Genomic DNA, 17,591 nt, shown 5'->3' with positions numbered 1-17,591 from the left:
ACCGATATCCACTTCTTTTCATAAATAAAAGGGAATAAATAATCTCAAACTGCAGCTGTCAAATGATTTGCGTACCAACAAGCTTCATATTTGCGTTGAGCATGGTAAATGCTCAACTATTAACTATTATTATAATAAAGTCAGAAGAATACACATGTAAAATTTTAATTACATAAAGTAATATTAGTGGGAATATGGCCATGATATAACATTAAGCAGGTGCTTTTATCCAAAGCGATTTAGTCACACGTGCATGCATTTTACATATTGCTGCTTCTGGGAATCAAACTGTGTGTCTGGCACCTACTACCTTTCTTGCCCATTCACCCTCTGAATGGCACACATACGCAATCCATGTCTGTCTCGAGGCTTAAAAAGCCTTCTTTAACCTGTCCTCCCTTTCATCGACACTGATTCGAAGTGGATTTAACAAGTGACATCAAAAGGGATCATATCTTTTACCTGGATTAACTTGGTCAGTCTGTCATGGAAAGGGCAGGCGTTACTAATGTTTTGTACACCGTTTACCTCTTGTCACTTTTTTTTAATTTAACCTTTATTTAACTAGGCAAGTCAGATGAGAACAAAATCTTACGGCCTACCCCGGCCAAACCCTCCCCTAACCCGGACGACGCTGGACCAATTGTGTGCCGCCCTATGATATTCCCGATCAAGGCCGGTTGTCGAACCAGGGTCTGTGGTGACGCCTCTAGCACTGCGCCACTCAGGATACACACGCATCACACACACACACACACACACACACACACACACACACACACACACACACACACACACACACACACACACACACACACACACACACACACAGAGTACCAGTCAAAGGTTTGGACACCTACTCATTCCAGGGTTTATTTTTACTATTTTCTACATTGTAGAATAATAGTGAAGACATCAACTATGAAATAACACACATGGAATCATGTACTAAGCAAAAAAGTGTTAACTAAATATTTTATATTTGAGATTCTTCAAAGTATCCACCCTTTGCCTTGATGACAGCTTTGTGCACACTTGGCATTCTCTCAACCAGCTTCATGAGGTAGTCCCCTGGAATGCATTTCAATTAACAGGTGTGCCTTGTTAAAAGTACATTTGTGGAATTTATTTCCTTTTCTGAGCCAATCAATTGTGTTGTGACAAGGTAGGGGTGATATACAGAAGAAAGCCCTATTTGGTAAAAGACCGAGTCCATATTATGGCAAGAACAGCTCAAATAAGCAAAGAGAAACTACAGTTGATCATTACTTTAAGACATGAAGGGTAATCAATCAGGAAAATTTCAAGAACTTTGAAAGTGTCTTCAAGTGCAGTTGCAAAAAAAATCAAGCGCTATGATGAAACTGGCTCTCATGAGGACTGCCACAGGATTGGAAGACCCAGAGTTAGCTCTGCTGCTGAGGGGATGAGTTCATTACAGTTACCAGCTAATTGCAGCCCAAACAAATGCTTCACTGAGTTTCAAGTAACAGACACATCTCAACATCAACTGTTCAGAGGAGACTGTGTGAATCAGGCCTTCATGGTTGTATTGCTGCAAAGAAACCACTACTGAAGGACACCAATAATAAGAAGAGACTTGCTTGGGTCAAGAAACATGAGCAATGGACTTTAGACCAGTGGAAATCTGTCCTTTTGGTCTGAGTCCAAATTTGAGATTTTTGGTTCCAACCACTGTGTATTTGTGAGACGCATAGTAGGTGAACGGATGATCTCCACATGTGTGGTTCCCACCGTGAAGCGTGGGGGTGCTTTGCTGGTGACACTGTGATTTATTTAGAATTCAAGGTATGGCAACCATAGCTTTCTGCAGCGATAGTCCCACTAAGCGCAAACCAGATGGTATATAATTTTGTTTTTCAACAGGACAATGACCCAAAACACACCTCCAGGTTGTGTAAGGGCTGTTTGACCAGGGAGAACAATAGAGTGCTGCATCATATGACCTGACCTCCACCATCACCCGATCTCAACCCAATTTGAGATGGTTTGGTATGAGTTGGACCGCAGAGTAAAGGAAAAGCAGCCAACAAATCCTGAGCATAGTACTTCAAGACTTTTGGAAAAGCATTCCTCATGAAGCTGGTTGAGAGAGTGCCAAGAGTGTGCAAAGCTGTCATCAAGGCAATGGGTGGTTACTTTGAAGAATCTCAAATATAAAATATATTTTTGTTTATTTTATGTTTATTTGTTTTACACTTCTTTGATTACTGCATAATTCCATATGTGTTATTTCATAGTTTGATGTGTTCACTATTTTTCCGCATAGTAGAAAATAAAGAAACCCTGGAATGAGTAAGTGTGTCAACTTTTGACTAATACTTTGCATACTGAAAAAAACTATATAAATGCAACAATTCCAATGATTTTACTGAGTTACAGTTCATATAAGGAAATCAGTCAATTGAAATTAATTCATTAGGCCCTAATATATGGATTTCACATGACTGGGGAGGGGCGCAGCCATAGGTGTGCCTGGGAGGGCATTGGCCCACCCACTGGAGAACCAGGCCCACAAAAGGGCTTTATTACAGACAAATAGTCCTCAGTTTCATAAGCTGTCCGGGTGGCTGGTCTCAGACGATCCCGCAGGTGAAAAAGCCAGATGTGGAGGTCCTGGGCTGTCGTGGTTACATGAGGTCATGTAACATTTTTCTTTCAGTGAAATACGGAACCGTTCCGTATTTTATCTAATGGGTGGCATCCCCAAGTCTAAATATTCCTGTTACATTGCACAACCTTCAATGTTATGCCATAATTACGTAAAATTCTGGCAAATTAGTTCGCAACGAGCTAGGCGGCCCAAACTGTTGCATATACCCTGACTGCGTGCAATGAACGCAAGAGAAGTGACACAATTTCACCTGGTTAATATTGCCTGCTAACCTGGATTTCTTTTAGCTAAATATGCAGGTTTAAAAATATATACTTGTGTATTGATTTTAAGAAAGACTGATGTTTATGGTTAGGTACACGTTGGAGCAATGACAGTCCTGTTTCGCGAATGCGCACCGCATCGATTATATGCAACGCAGGACAGGCTAGATAAACTAGTAATATCATTAACCATGTGTAGTTAACTAGTGATTGTGACTGATTGTTTTTTTTATAAGATAAGTTTAATGCTAGCTAGCAACTTACCTTGGCTTCTTACTGCATTCGTGTAACAGGCAGGCTCCTCATGGAGTGCAATGTAAAGCAGGTGGTTAGAGCATTGGACTAGTTAACCATAACGTTGCAAGATTGAATCCCTGAGCTGACAAGGTACAAATCAGTCGTTCTGCCCCTGAACAAGGTAGTTAACCCACCATTCCTAGGCCGTCATTGAAAATAAGAATGTGTACTTAACTGACTTGCCTAGTTAAATAAAGGTGTAAAGAAAAAAAAAATCGGTGTCCAATTCCGATTTGTTATGAAAACTTGAAATCGGCCATTCGGATTAATCGGTCGACCTCTAATATTTTGTTGGCGGTATTTGACTGTATTTTATGTTTTTGATTGAGTAATGCGTGACCCTAGGATGGCAATTCGGATTGTTTTATACTGTTCAATTCAACTTCAACCTAAGATCATTTCCTGCATTTCAATCAATTTCTGCTTTTCCTGCGCTCATTTGAGATCATTTCCACACTGCCATGATATGAGCAAAAATACTAGGCCTTATTTTTAACCAAATGTTGCGATTTTAGATCAGAACACTTGGGTGAACTTTTGGAGTCATGGAGATAGAATGTTTATTATAATTCTATAGTTAGAATATAAATAATAGTGGGCAGTTTGAATACATTGTTGTTTGACATGGACGAGTTATTGTGACAGGGTAGGAACCAAAGTGATGTTTAGTGTTTCTTAGGGGACCCTATAATCTTTGGCTACATTAAATATTTATTCATATAACCAACATATTCATGCTTCACCTTTCCTCTTTGATTTAGAAGATACTGTTGCACAAACAACTTGCTTATTTAAGCCTCCACCAGTACTGGTATTAGGCTGTATTAGCTAGTTACGTTTGCTCTGACTCAGCTAGGGATTAGCATTAGTGGCTAACACAATTTAGCTTAACTTGCTAAGAAAATACAAACTAGCTGTTTGCAGATGTAAGAGAAACAAACTAATATTGTAATTATAGAACGCTTGTGGATTTATGTTAAGATCAAAGTAGAAACAACATTGTTGCATGTGCTGCATTGACCATGCACACTGAACGAAAGTGTCTCTTGTTGAAGCAACAACGAATGCGCTCCTTGAGTGACTGGGTGGGGCTAGGTCTGTGTGGAAAGCGGCATGGAGAGGGATGACTCAAGTACCGGAGTAAACTCTAAAAATGGATGTTACACACGGCATATCACATTTAACAAACCTAACATTCAAATACCGTTATAGAAGGTAAAGTTAAAACCCAAACCGGTTCATGCATAAATACCGGTATAGAGTAACATACGGTATACCGCCCAGCCCTACTTTCAGGTGGATTGATTATCTTGGCAAAGGAGAAATGCTCACTATCAGGGATGTTAACATATTTGTGCACAAAATTTGAGAAGTTTTTTTTTTTTGGTCACATCTGCATCGTTTTTAATGTAGCCTAGTCAATGAGAGCTGTCTGTTTAGCACGGTAACATGGTGCCAGATCTTTGTGTGTATGTTTGAGGCTCTGCTCTCAATGTATTTTTAAATTTTAGGCTTTTCAAATATATTCCATTCTCCTTTCTTTTGTTTGTTATGGCTATATTCTCACTAATATTCCTTTATGTAATTAAGTTTTTACAGATGTATTTTTCTGTATTTATTGTAATAATACTAATAGTGCCAGATATTTGTGTGTTTTAGGCTGTCTGTTGGGGGGGAGGGGGATTCTTTTATAGTTCATACCACCGTATGAAAATGGAAATTACTCATGGCCCCAGTCCAGGAACCTTAAATTATATATTCTCTACTTTAGTCTGGAAATATAGGGCAATGTCAAACGCTGGAGGTGAGCCAGCACCAATATGTTCTAGGTGACTTGCTTCGTAATCCCAGGACCAAGACCTCCATGTAACATAGACATTTAAGTAGACTTTGCATATGGGGCAATTCCATGGTAACAGAATGATGCAGAGGCTCCAATTTGTTTCACTTTAAAAGTATGCCAGACAAAAAACATTGATTGCAAAGTTAAACAAACGATACAACTCTATGCACAAGGACTAATTTTAACAATTTCTACAGAAAATGTTACAAAAAACATTATTAATTGTGATTTATCAGGGGGTACTTCAGCACCCCTACTTCCTGCGGCTATGAAAAACACATTTAGTCGAACAGTGCAGATGTAAAGTTTGGTAACCGAATGACTGTAAAATCTCCCTCAGTTTGTGACCACGTTTTCCAAAATGAAGATTCAAAGATGTCTGCAGAAAGAATGTGGTGTTGGCTATGTTATGACCCCTTGAGTTTGAAAGTCTCTCTTGGTTATCGAAGTCTAGTGTACTGTACTAAACTCTACTCTACAGTAAGTACTGTATTATACTGACATACTCTACTTTTCTTTGCACTGTGCTCTACTGTACTGTGTTGTGAAAGACTGCTATAATTGGTTCAGATTTGGACTGAGCAAATTTCAAATACTTTTCAACGTCCGGTGTCTGTCAGTCAGTGCTCAGTGTGTGACGAGTATGGTTACAGTAAATGGAAAGAGGGGGCTCATGGGTAGGTGCCATTTTTCGTGGGTAACTGGCTAGCTACCAATTCTTTGTGGCTAGCTAGCTGGCCAGTTAGCCCTATTGACTTAATATGGACTTACCAATCTACTGAACCTTCTTCCAGCCAGCACCATGGCAATAGAGATGAAACAAGATGAAGACAAAGCAAATGTTTTACTTCCTAACTATCAGGTGAACTATATATGAATCGTAATAATGTCGCTAACCAGATAGTTTAACAGGCAAAAATTACCTAAAACTAATGCTATGGAAGGTAGGTGGCTATCTGGCTAGCTCTCTCTCTGCCTCTCTTATCTTTCTCTATGCCTCTCTCTCATTCCTCCTCTCTCTATCCTTTCTTTCTCTATGCCTCTCTCTTGTTCTCCCTTTCTCTATCCTTTCTTTCTCTATGTCCCTCTCGTTCTTCCTCTGTCCTCTTTCTCTATGCCTCTCTCGTTCTCCCTCTCTCTGTCCTCTTTCTCTATGTCTGTGTCCTCTTTCTCCCGGTCTCTCTCGATAGGATTCGATATGACCGGTATGGAGGGAGGCTGCTCAGTGTTGCGTCACTGGCTGCTAATGGTGCTGCCTGGCAGGGATGTCTGAATCTGGGGTACTAGGCTACCAGGCTGGCAGGGCAGTAGCTCATCCAGATTTTTGTCTCTTCTGTCACCCACCTGATCCTTGTTGGTGTCCTTGCATTACATGCACCTGGAGAAGTCTACTATACATATGATGCTCACTTATATAGATCTGGGCTGTTTTGCCTTTTAAGTGAATTAGACGGTGGGTTTCTGATCCTAAATCAAATGAAAACTGCTGTCTGTGGAACCAGAAGTCCATTAAGCCCTATAGCCTGAGGTCTCCAGAGGAGCTCTTGATCAGCCAATAACAAGCAGTTCTAAACATAGCCATCTCAAACTCTGCGGGACGTGTTTGTTCAGCGACTGTTTGGTTTGAGGCCGTTTGATTGGCTGCTTGCGCGATGCCTGTTCAAACCTTGCGACTCGGCACACAGTGGACTTGAGAGATTCCTCAGGGAATTATGTAATGGAAGAACGGACCTCGCACTTGACCTCCCGGTGGACCATGAACGTTCGCATGGCTTGAGGCAGAGTTGGGGCTGGGTTTGCTCCTCAGAGAGGCTACGTCCCAAATGGTATCCTATTCTCTATAGCAGTGTTTCGTTCTCTACTGGTTTTGCCCCATGACCCAAATTCAACCATGTTGTCTCAGTTGCTACTCAATATTCGCATTGCAAAAAATTATGCAATCTGGAAAACTATTTATAGTGCTATATTGATAGGAAATGTAGCAATTGTATGACAAGGTAACAACATGCCCACTTCTTTCATTGTCAATTACGTTTTACCCATATTCTTAATGAAACATTTTTATAAACTCACTGAAACCCACAAAATCAACCAAAATAGTGCTGCTATTAGCTCTATATTGAAAATTCTGTGATTGAAAACTTGTTCAGAGGTTAAATTTATAAACATTTTCATTTCTTCACACTTTATACCTGGTTTAACTCGTCAAAGTTAAGAATTTTGTATTTTGTCATAAATAAAAATACCCGCCCAAACTTTTTTACTCAGACACCCGCGACCGTTCAAAACTTTTGAGTCGTAAACCACCAGTTGAGAATCACTGCTCTATAATAGTGCACTAGTTTTGACCGTAGGGCTCTGTCAAAAGTAGTACGCTATATGGAATATGGTGCCATTTTGGGGGATGCACTGAGCCCCCCCCCGTTCAACATCTGAACATAAAGACCCGACCCAGAGTCATACAGTTCAAATGACCTCAGAGACACGAAACCTGGGGAGCGATCTGCAACCAATACCTTTCTGTCCTAGCTGCTTAACAGCGAACCGTGGGTAATATTTGGAAAGAAGGGGAGAGATCCGAACCAGAAAGCTGGAGACAAAGACACTGCTGGGGGTGGCAGTTTTTCGCCCATTTTTCCCATCTCCTGTAGACACTAATCCTAGTGCTATAGGGATGGAGATAAAGAGAGGCCTAGGGACATATTCAAGGCCTTGATACGGGGCTTTGCTGTATATACACCGAACACTCTGTGTGCTGTTGTAACAGATGGGCTGGGGTGAAGCGATGTGCTCATCGTCTATTGTTCACTTCTCCCCTTCTAACCCAGCTCTTTAGATCAGCAGAAACAAGGGCTTCTGGGTTGGTTTGGGTTATTTTCTTCAAAGGTGTCTTGTAATATTGGCATAGTGTGATAATGCACTGAAACATGTTGTGACTGTCAGCATTTTTGGGTTAGTTTTGTTTTTACCTGCGTCACTCTGTACAGCACAGAGTTGGTGCCATCAAGCTGGGAAAATAGTCTAGTCTGTAGGCATAAATTTCAGTATATAGTGCAGTCTAAGACAGACATTTGTATAAGTCAAATACCATGATGGACCTGGATGAGGCAAGTTAATGTGAGGGGATTACAGCGATTGGATCAGCAGGGAGTATGCAGGGAGCATGCTATCTGGTCTGGACAGGGATATATGGAGGTGGGGGGTTGGGCTCGGCTGGGGGTTGGGGGAGTGGCACTGACTGTCTTTGACGCGAACTCTCCAGACAGACCACAGCTGGATTACAATTGGACTATGAACTACTATAAAATGGTGGACTGCCAATCAAGCCAGATTAGATTATCACTGCACAAGGATGAGTGCCTGATCTTCATAGGAGTTCACCAAAACCATTCATGATTGAAGTTCTAGAGTTGATGCATTGACTAACAGACCGATAATGTAATCTATAGCAACAATTGACTTTTGCCAGCAATATCCATGTTCATCCCCCGTTCTCTTGTTTTCAAATCACTGCCTGTGTCTAATGTATTCCATTTATTCTTCTTTACAGGGGGGACTGCTGATTCCAAGATGGAGGTGAAGACGTCACTTCTGGACAACATGATAGGGGTGGGGGACATGGTCCTACTAGAACCCCTCAACGAAGACTCCTTCATCGAGAACCTGAGGAACCGCTTCGACCACAATGAGATCTATGTAAGTTCTCCCTCAGCAAGTGTTAAACTGGGTTTAGCCATAACTGAGTTATATAATTTAATATATTCTCAATGTATTTGAAACTCACATTATGCTTGAATGTTTGCTAACATTCAGATGCGTTTGACTGTGTAACTGGATTTTGCACCAGCTGTCTCAATGTCGTGGTTCAGCTGTGTTATTGTTCCTTCAGCTTCCCTCTCCCTAAAAGTTTGTCTACACTTAGCTTAGACAAACACAAAGTGTGCACTTAAGCAATCTGCAGATACATCATTCATTGTTTCTAAACTCACTGCTAGAGCCTGTCCTTAGCCTATTCATTTTAGCCCTGGCCTCAAAAACAGCAGCACAGATACAGCAACCTCACCACAAAGCCCTGAGTTGACCAATCAATAAGTCACATCACTGAAGAATGTAGATGTCTCAAATGAGGCAGAACATTCAGATCTCCAGGGATGAGGAGATTCTACTGGCTGCTGCCGCTTCCCTTGGGGGGGGGGGGATGAATGGAGCAGACCTGTGTTCCAATACTATTTGAAATATTTCAAATACTTTGAGTGATTGCGCATGCCTGCCTTGAGTGCAAGATTGGCAGGGTGTGCCATTTTGGCACTACTCTATTGGTCCGTTAAGACAGGCAAGCTCAATAAAGCATATATAACATATTTGAAATTATTCCGAATAATATTTGAACCCAGGTCTGGAACAGAGAGGCTGGATGAGGGCTCTGTCTCATGGCTCTGCTCCCTGACTTCTCCCAGGAACCCCTGCCTATCTGTGAGTTGGCGTCTCCAGACATCAGCCTCTATGATTATGGCTCTGGTTCTCTCCTCGCTGCTGACTAGGACAGAGCCAAGTCAGAGCCCAGAGATTGATGTCACCACGCTCAACTATGATTGGCTGGCTCCCTCAGCTTCGTGATATTTTAGTTAAGTTCATATCGCTTCCTGTGTTTATATGAGTTGTTTGTGACATCTAAGCTGCCCTCAAATTTCTCTGTCAAGAACAGTAAACTCAGAACTGCTCAGTGCATGTGGTGACCCATGCGTTGCAGAAAGTAGGTCCAAGATATAGGCCTACCAAAAGAAAATGTATTGCAGCTACTCATCTGGATTAATGTGACAAGATTCAGACTAGATCTGCAACAATTTGATTGATTGACTCTCAACAAAGATGTGATTTCCAGCAGTGCAACAGCTGAGCACTGAATGGAAACAGTCAGTAACATGGGGGGGGGGCTAAAGCATATGGTTGGTCTAAGTCAGTCTGCTGGTTTTGTTGAAGTCTAGTGCTGTATAAATGCTTGAGTTGAATCATACTATTCAACTGGTAATTTTCCACTCTGTCCAGTAACCTCTTTACATACCGCACAGAGGGGTGATTTGTGACTGACTCATTAACTTTAGGGCACTAAAAGCCAGGCAGAAATCGAGTTTCCTCTGTTTGTTCTTTAAAGGTCTTATCACGCCCCTATCTTAGACACATAGGCTGTGAGAATTGGTCAGAACCTGTTCTTGTTTGTACAATTCTGTTAATGAAGTAAAGCCAATTACCACGTATCTCTTCTGTAAGCTTACCTTCCTTTTGAGGGGTAAACAGCTCTTTGTGTAGATGAAGTATTTAAAGACTGTGCAACTTGTAAATACGTTACTCTGGCTTTATCCTGAGAGGGAACTTCCTGGCAATATCTTGTGTACAACTGGAAAATGAGTTTTTCCTCAACAGTAATATACACACATACACAAAAGTATGTGGGCATCCCTTCAAATTAGTGGATTTCAGCCACACCAATTGCTGACAGGTGTATAAAATTGAGCATACATCCATGCAATCTCCATAGAACATTGGCAGTAGAATGCCTTACTGAAGAGCTCAGTGACTTTCAACGTGGCACCGTCATAGGCCACCTTTCCAACACAACAAGGCAGTTGGTCAAATTTCGGCCCTGCTAGAGCTACCCTGGTCAACTGTAAGTGTTGTTATTGTGAAGTGGAAACATCTAGGAGCGACAACAGCTCAGCCGCGAAGTGGTAGGCCACACAAGCTCACAGAACGGGACCGGCGAGTACTGAAGCGTGTAACTCGTAAAAATCATCTGTCCTCAGTTGCAACAGGCACTACCGAGTTCCGAACTTCCTCTGGAAACACCAGCACAAGAATTGTTTGTCGGGACCTTCATGAAATGGGTTTCCATGGCCGAGCAGCCGCACACAATCAATCAAATATATTTATAAAGCCCTTCTTACATCAGCTGATGTCACAAAGTGCTGTACAGAAACCCAGCCTAAAACCCCAAACGGCATGCAATAACTGGGTAGAAGCACGGTGGCTAGGGGAAAAACTCCCTAGAAAGGCCGGAACCTAGGAAGAAACCTAGAGGAACCTGGCTATGAGGGGTGGCCAGTCCTCTTCTGGCTGTGCCGGGTGGAGATTATAACAGAACATGGCCAAGATGTTCATAGATGACCAGCATGGTCAAATAATAGTAATCACAGTGGCTGTAGAGGGTGCAACAGGTCAGCACCTCAGGAGTAAAGGTCAGTTGGCTTTTCATAGCCGATCATTCAGAGTATCTCTACCGCTGATGCTGTCTCTAGAGAGTTGAAAACAGCAGGTCTGGGACAAGGTAGCACATCCGGTGAACAGGTCAGGGTTCCATAGCCGCAGGCAGAACAGTTGAAACTGGAGCAGCAGCACGACCAGGTGGACTGGGGACAGCAAGGAGTCATCAGGTAGTCCTGAGGCATGGTCCAAGGAGAGGGAGAGAATTCACACAGGACAAGACAGGAGAAATACTCCAGATATAACAGACTGACCCTAGCCCCCCAACACAAACTTTGCAGAATAAATACTGGAGGCTGAGACAGGAGGGGTCGGGAGACACTGTGGCCCTGTCTGACAAGCCTAAGATCACCATGCGCAATGCCAAGCGTCGGCTGGACTGGTGTAAAGCTCAACGCCATTCACATACATATAATATACTAGGCTATGCTTTTTGATTTACATATGTTCCTATAATGTCCCCGATACCATTGTCATAGTCCTGGAGGCCCGATGCTGCTTGTTCCATAGTCAATAAATCCATTAATTTCCTTAACCAAATGTCCATGCTGAAGCACTGTGGTTTACACTCTTTCCAATTCCTAAGTATTGTTCGTTTGACTGGCAGGAAGGCCAATGCAATGATTTGTTGCGTCGTTCTAGGTTGGATATTGTTCACCCTACTTCCTGACAGGCACACAGGACAATGTGGGATACATGCATTCAAAATTCCAGACAACATATCTACCTCGGTCCAAAATGTTTTAGCAGCTGGACATTTCCGTAACAGATGCATTACTGTACTAACCCCACCGCAGCCATAACAGCCCAGATCTGAAAGGCTTTGATTAATTTTTTTCAACCTGTGAGGTGTAATATGCAAAACCTTTAATTTGATTAATTTGATACCTTACACATTTGGGATATCGATGTTGTGTTTTTCGATATTGCATCCCACTGTACTGCGGTCAGAGATGCACCCAAGTCCTGTTCCCAACGTAACTGAGTAAGGATGTTGTTTGGGGAGGAGAGGCCAACAAGCTTGTCGAAGGCGGAAACCGTTCCCTTCCCATTATAGCAGCCCTGCCCCTCTGTTTGTTGTCCATCACACTTTTAGATCCCACATCAATACCCTTTGAGAAATAAATTGTATTATTAATTTGATCTGTAAATAGGGTAGAAATTGTATATAATTCAGGCCAAACTCTGCTATCAACTCTTTAATTGGTTTGATATCACCACCCCTTACTACCTGCTCCACCTGACTGATGTTTTGGTGTTGGCAGGTAATATTAACCAATGTCTTTCTCTCTGCCGTAAACAAGGAGTTGTTCCATATTGGACATGAAGGGAGAGATGCTCCATTGATAACCTTTTATGACGTATCTTTGCCACTTCACATGAAAACTCAAGTAGTGGATTATCTATTTTCCAGTGGAACTTGAGCTAATACCATAATGATTATATGGAGATCAAATTGCTATGTTCTGTTAGAATGTTTTCCTCTAGCCACTCCCAGCGGCCTACTATTCCTTCATGTTTATAACCCCATGACAATTGGTATCTTGCATTATAAGACAAGTAATACAAATACTCAGGAACACCTAATCCACCCTTGCTTCTTGACATGGACAGTTTGTGGTTCATTCTTGGTTTCTTATCTTTCCACAACAAGCCAGAAAGTAAGCTACGGCTCTCTGTAAACCAGTACTGAGGAAACTGAAGTGGTATAGCTGAGATAAGGAACGATGGTCTAGGGAGGATGTTTAAGCAATAAGGCACGAGGGGGTGTGGAATATAGCCAATATACCACGGCTAAGGCCTGTTCTTATGAACGACGCATCAGAGTGCCTGGATACAGCCCTTAGCCGTGGTATATTGGCCATATACCATAAACCCCTGAGGTGCCTTATTGCTACTATAAAGTGGTTACCAAAGTAATTAGAGCTGTAAAAATAACATTTGTCATACCCGTGGTATGCTGTCAGCCAATCAGGGTTTTAACCAACCAGTTTATAATAGTCTTTATCATCTCTGCTCTACCCCATAGTGATAAAAGTAGTACAGTAATAATAACATTTGGGTGGGGTCTTCCACCTCCACTGACCAGGAGTGGTTTAAAAAGATGACTGGCTGCAGCCAACATTTAGCTACTAATCTCCACAGGCCTGTTAGGTGAGTGTCCCTAGTACTTGATATGGTGTCAGTTGTTTTCATTCATGAGGTGAATCTTACTGGGTCTTTTCGTTCCTTACCGGTTGTACATGACACCCTGCCCACAACATCAACCTCAATGGTTGTATTTATCTGAGATTTAGAAGAGAATATTTGATTCCTGCGCGAAATATCTGATTTCTATGAGTGCCAACCCTTTTTTTTGATCCTACGACCGCTCCCCTTCTGATGTCGTCCATTTATTTTGATGAGCCAAGTCAAACACGCGTTTAAATGTCAGTTTAGGCATGACATTTCGTCTGTGTTGACTCTACATATTCCCTTGAAAAGGTCTTGCTGTTTTAGCTTAGATCTAATGGGAATGTTGTTAGACTGTGATGTCTGGATTATAATGCTTAGCTTGGAATGAGGAAGCAAAGTATTTTCTTTTACAGTTTGGAACTTGTAATTACCAAGTCCTGCAAGAAGACATTTCCCCTTTCTCTGCAATTTACTCAGCACTGCTTAACTTTCATCCTTGAAAGAACTCGTTTTTGAAGTTGCCCTTTTTTTTTATGGGAGATCACGACAACACACTTATATAATGGGACTAACAGTGATCTGGTTACTATTATTATTGACTGGTGTTCAGTTAGGGTCAACTGTCCCTGTGGTTGGAAAGCCCCTGTTTTCTTTGCCATAAAACATTAAAGCATAATGTGAGTGTCAAATACATTGAGAATATATTAAATTCTATAACTCAGTTATAACTCAGTTATGGCTAAAGCCAGTTTAACACTTGCTGAGGGAGAACATCATTTTTTACACTAAGCATTCCCTTCTCTTAAGTCCTGATAATGTTCTCTACTGTATATCCCTCCAGTCCCGTTGTACCACAATTATCTGAGGTATTCAGGGGGAGAAGGGAGTGTACATGCACTCATTATGGGAGGCTGAGAGAGAGCATGGGAGTGCGTGTACTTGCGTGCTTTTCCTGTTAAAAAGGGCCATTGTCGCGTCAGCCTTAACTTTGCCTTAATGGCCCTGAACACACTTGGTCGTTTAGCAGTGACCCTGCTTTTATTCTGAGCACTCCATTTGTCTTGTCCATTCCTTGGAAAGGTCTGGTTCTCCTGTTCTGAGCGGGTTATAGAACTTCCATTTTAACAGAGAGAGTGGAGAGGATCAGGAGTTGTTTAGAACCACCTGAAAATGCAGCGCGGTCCTCTTCTATCTCAATGTACGGTTTACAGTGTGACTGATTCTTTCAGAAATGACGTACTGTCGTCAGTCTCACACTCTGCAGTAATAAATGGAGCCAGGGAAAGATGCCAAATGTGAAGTTATTATGTATCATTTTCATAACATACTCTAAGCAACAATGACAAAGTACATAAGTTCATGTTTTGCTCAATCATAATTTATAGAAATAAGATGTACTGTACATAGAGAATGTGCTAAAAGAATGACCCGGCTGCATCAAGCTGACCCATTTCTTTCCGACAAAATCTGTTTCAATGACTTGAGTCCAGTGCCTTTAATATCAGCCATCACCATTTGGAGATGTAGTCTCACCCAAACCCCCCTCTTCTCGTGCCCACCACCCCTACATTCCTCTATCTACCAGACTCCCCTCTGATATGGGTGTCACGGGAGAAGCCGCATCCCGGGATTCCAGACCTTTTTCCTTTGTTTTTAAGTCTCCCGTGCTGATGCTCTTTCCACTCCTTTCTAGCTCCCGCATGCCTGAACAATGCAGCAGGATAGAATTCCCAGCTGGGAAGAGCTGAGGATGCAAAAATGAAACTCATCTCACCTCAGTGCTTCCCTGAGAGCAGGGCTGAGCAAGACCACTTTCAGACACCATAGCAGTATGCCTTACCTGAGAGAAATTCTCTGAACACTAGTTAATCCATCACACCCTGATGTCTCTCACTCCACTCTTTATCGCGCTCTCTCTCTGCAGACCTACATAGGCAGCGTAGTGATATCTAATGTCTAATAATCATACCCTGGTGTCTTGTTCCCTCTCTCTGCAGACCTACATCGGCAGTGTGGTGATCTCCATGAACCCCTATAGGTCTCTCCCCATCTACACACCACAGAAGGTGGAGGAGTATCGCAACAGGAACTTCTACGAGCTCAGCCCACACATGTGAGTGCCTTGTCTAGGTCCTTCCTCCACCCTATCTTGGTGTAGAGCCGTCTACCTCCACCCCACTGCTGGCATGTTGTTGTGTAGGATGCGCCTTTTTGTCCAAGTTGAGGCCACGGGCAACAAAGCCCCTGTTTATAAATGCCTGATGTTTCAGGCAAAATGTCAAACACACAAGTGAACGGCATTGATTGACGCACACAGAACCATTTGAGCCCAACAGACAATGCACATCTCGGCCAGTAGGTTGGCGGAGAGGTTTTTGTTTTGCCTCCTTTTGAGTTCACTGTTCAGTTTACTGTTCCCATTGTGATTTCCAAGGACCAGTATGGTTTAACAACAGTTCAACCAAATGAACCAGTAATGAGATGGAGGACGTGCTGTGCTCTGTCCCACACACTAGACCTTGTTTTGGGGTACAGACAGTTAGGTAGTGAGGGGCCTCCTCTCAGAACCCCTCCAGCAGGTGGCCATCTGCCTGTCCCTCCACAGCAGTGCCAGAGCCAGCCCAGAGGCCCTGCTGCACAGCTCTGCCACAGTATAACAAAGTAGGTGCCCTGCTGGTCCTACTGCTCTGCCACAGTAAAAAAATCAAATCAAATTTATTTCTCACATACGCATGGTTAGCAGGTGTTAATGCAAGTGTAGCGAAATGCTTGTGCTTCTAGTTCCGACCATGCAGTAATATCTAACAAGTGCTCTACCAATTCCACAACAACTACCTTGTACACAGAAGTGTAAAGTACAGTATATACATATGATATGAGTATTATATAAAGCAGCATTGTTTAAGGTGGCTAGTGATACATTACATCAAGATGCAGTAGATGGTATAGAGTACTGTATATACATATGAGATGAGGAATGTAGGTTATGAAAACATTATATAAAGTGGCATTGTTTAAAGTGGCTAGTGATACATCTAATTACATCAAGATGCAGTAGATGGTATGGCGTTCAGTATATACATATGAGATGAATAATGTAGGTTATGTAAACATTATCTAATATAAATAATATAAAGTGGCAAGTGATAAATTGATTTAATCAATTTTCCCATTATTAAAGTGGCTGGAGTTGAGTCAGTATGTTGGCAGCAGCCACTAAATGTTAGTGATGGCTGTTTAGCCTCTCTAGGGTATGTGGGACGAAATCGTCCCACCTACTCAACAGCCAGTGGAATCCCGTGGCGCGATATTCAAATGCCTTTAGAAATGCTATTACTTCAATTTCTCAAACATATGACTATTTTACACCATTTTAAAGACAAGACTCTCGTTAATCTAACCACACTGTCCGATTTCAAAAAGGCTTTACAACGAAAGCAAAACATTAGATTATGTCAGCAGAGTACACAGCCAGAAATAATCAGACACCCATTTTTCAAGCTAGCATATAATGTCACAAAAACCAAAACCACAGCTAAATGCAGCACTAATCTTTGATGATCTTCATCAGATGACACTCCTAGGACATTATGTTATACAATACATGCATGTTTTGTTCAATCAAGTTCATATTTATATCAAAAACCAGCTTTTTACATTAGCATGTGACGTTCAGAACTAGCATACCCACCGCAAACTTCCGGTGAATTTACTAAATTACTCACGATAAACGTTCACAAAAAACATAATTATTTTAAGAATTATAGATACAGAACTCCTTTATGCAATCGCAGTGTCCGATTTTAAAATAGCTTTTCGGCAAAAGCACATTTAGCAATATTCTGAGTAGATAGCTCACCATCACGGCCTAGCTATTTTGACACCCACCAAGTTTGGCACTCACCAAACTCAGATTTACTATATTTACTATTGACCGTCTCGTCGTTGTTGGTAATCAAGCCTACCACTGTAGTGTCGTCTGCAAACTTGATGATTGAGTTGGAGGCGTGCATGGCCACGCAGTCGTGGGTGAACAGGGAGTACAGAAGAGGGCTGAGAACGCACCCTTGTGGGGACCCAGTGTTGAGGATCAGCGGGGTGGAGATGTTACCTACCCTCA

General features: G+C 42.1%; 1 protein-coding gene across 9 annotated transcripts in view; it reads left to right on the top strand.

Moving 5' to 3' along the window:
- LOC106586439 (unconventional myosin-Ib) overlaps positions 1-17,591 on the top strand; it is a 142,682-nt gene that overhangs the window by 16,241 nt on the left and 108,850 nt on the right. For 7 of the 9 annotated variants that reach the window (XM_045707713.1, XM_045707708.1, XM_045707714.1 and 4 more), the window contains exons 2-3: positions 8,589-8,734; positions 15,469-15,584. In XM_045707713.1, coding sequence (XP_045563669.1) covers positions 8,609-8,734; positions 15,469-15,584 — 242 coding nt within the window. In that variant the 5' untranslated portion in view covers positions 8,589-8,608. Of the gene's footprint in view, positions 1-8,588; positions 8,735-15,468; positions 15,585-17,591 lie in introns of those variants that run through there. The other 2 variants (XM_045707716.1, XM_045707715.1) reach the window with 1 other exon arrangement.

The sequence above is a fragment of the Salmo salar genome, chromosome ssa25 (assembly GCF_905237065.1).
Source record: "Salmo salar chromosome ssa25, Ssal_v3.1, whole genome shotgun sequence".
In the NCBI taxonomy this organism is placed as follows: Eukaryota; Metazoa; Chordata; class Actinopteri; order Salmoniformes; family Salmonidae; genus Salmo; species Salmo salar.
The sequence above is the reverse complement of the archived record's forward strand: the minus strand, read 5'-3'. Positions and strand labels throughout refer to the sequence as shown.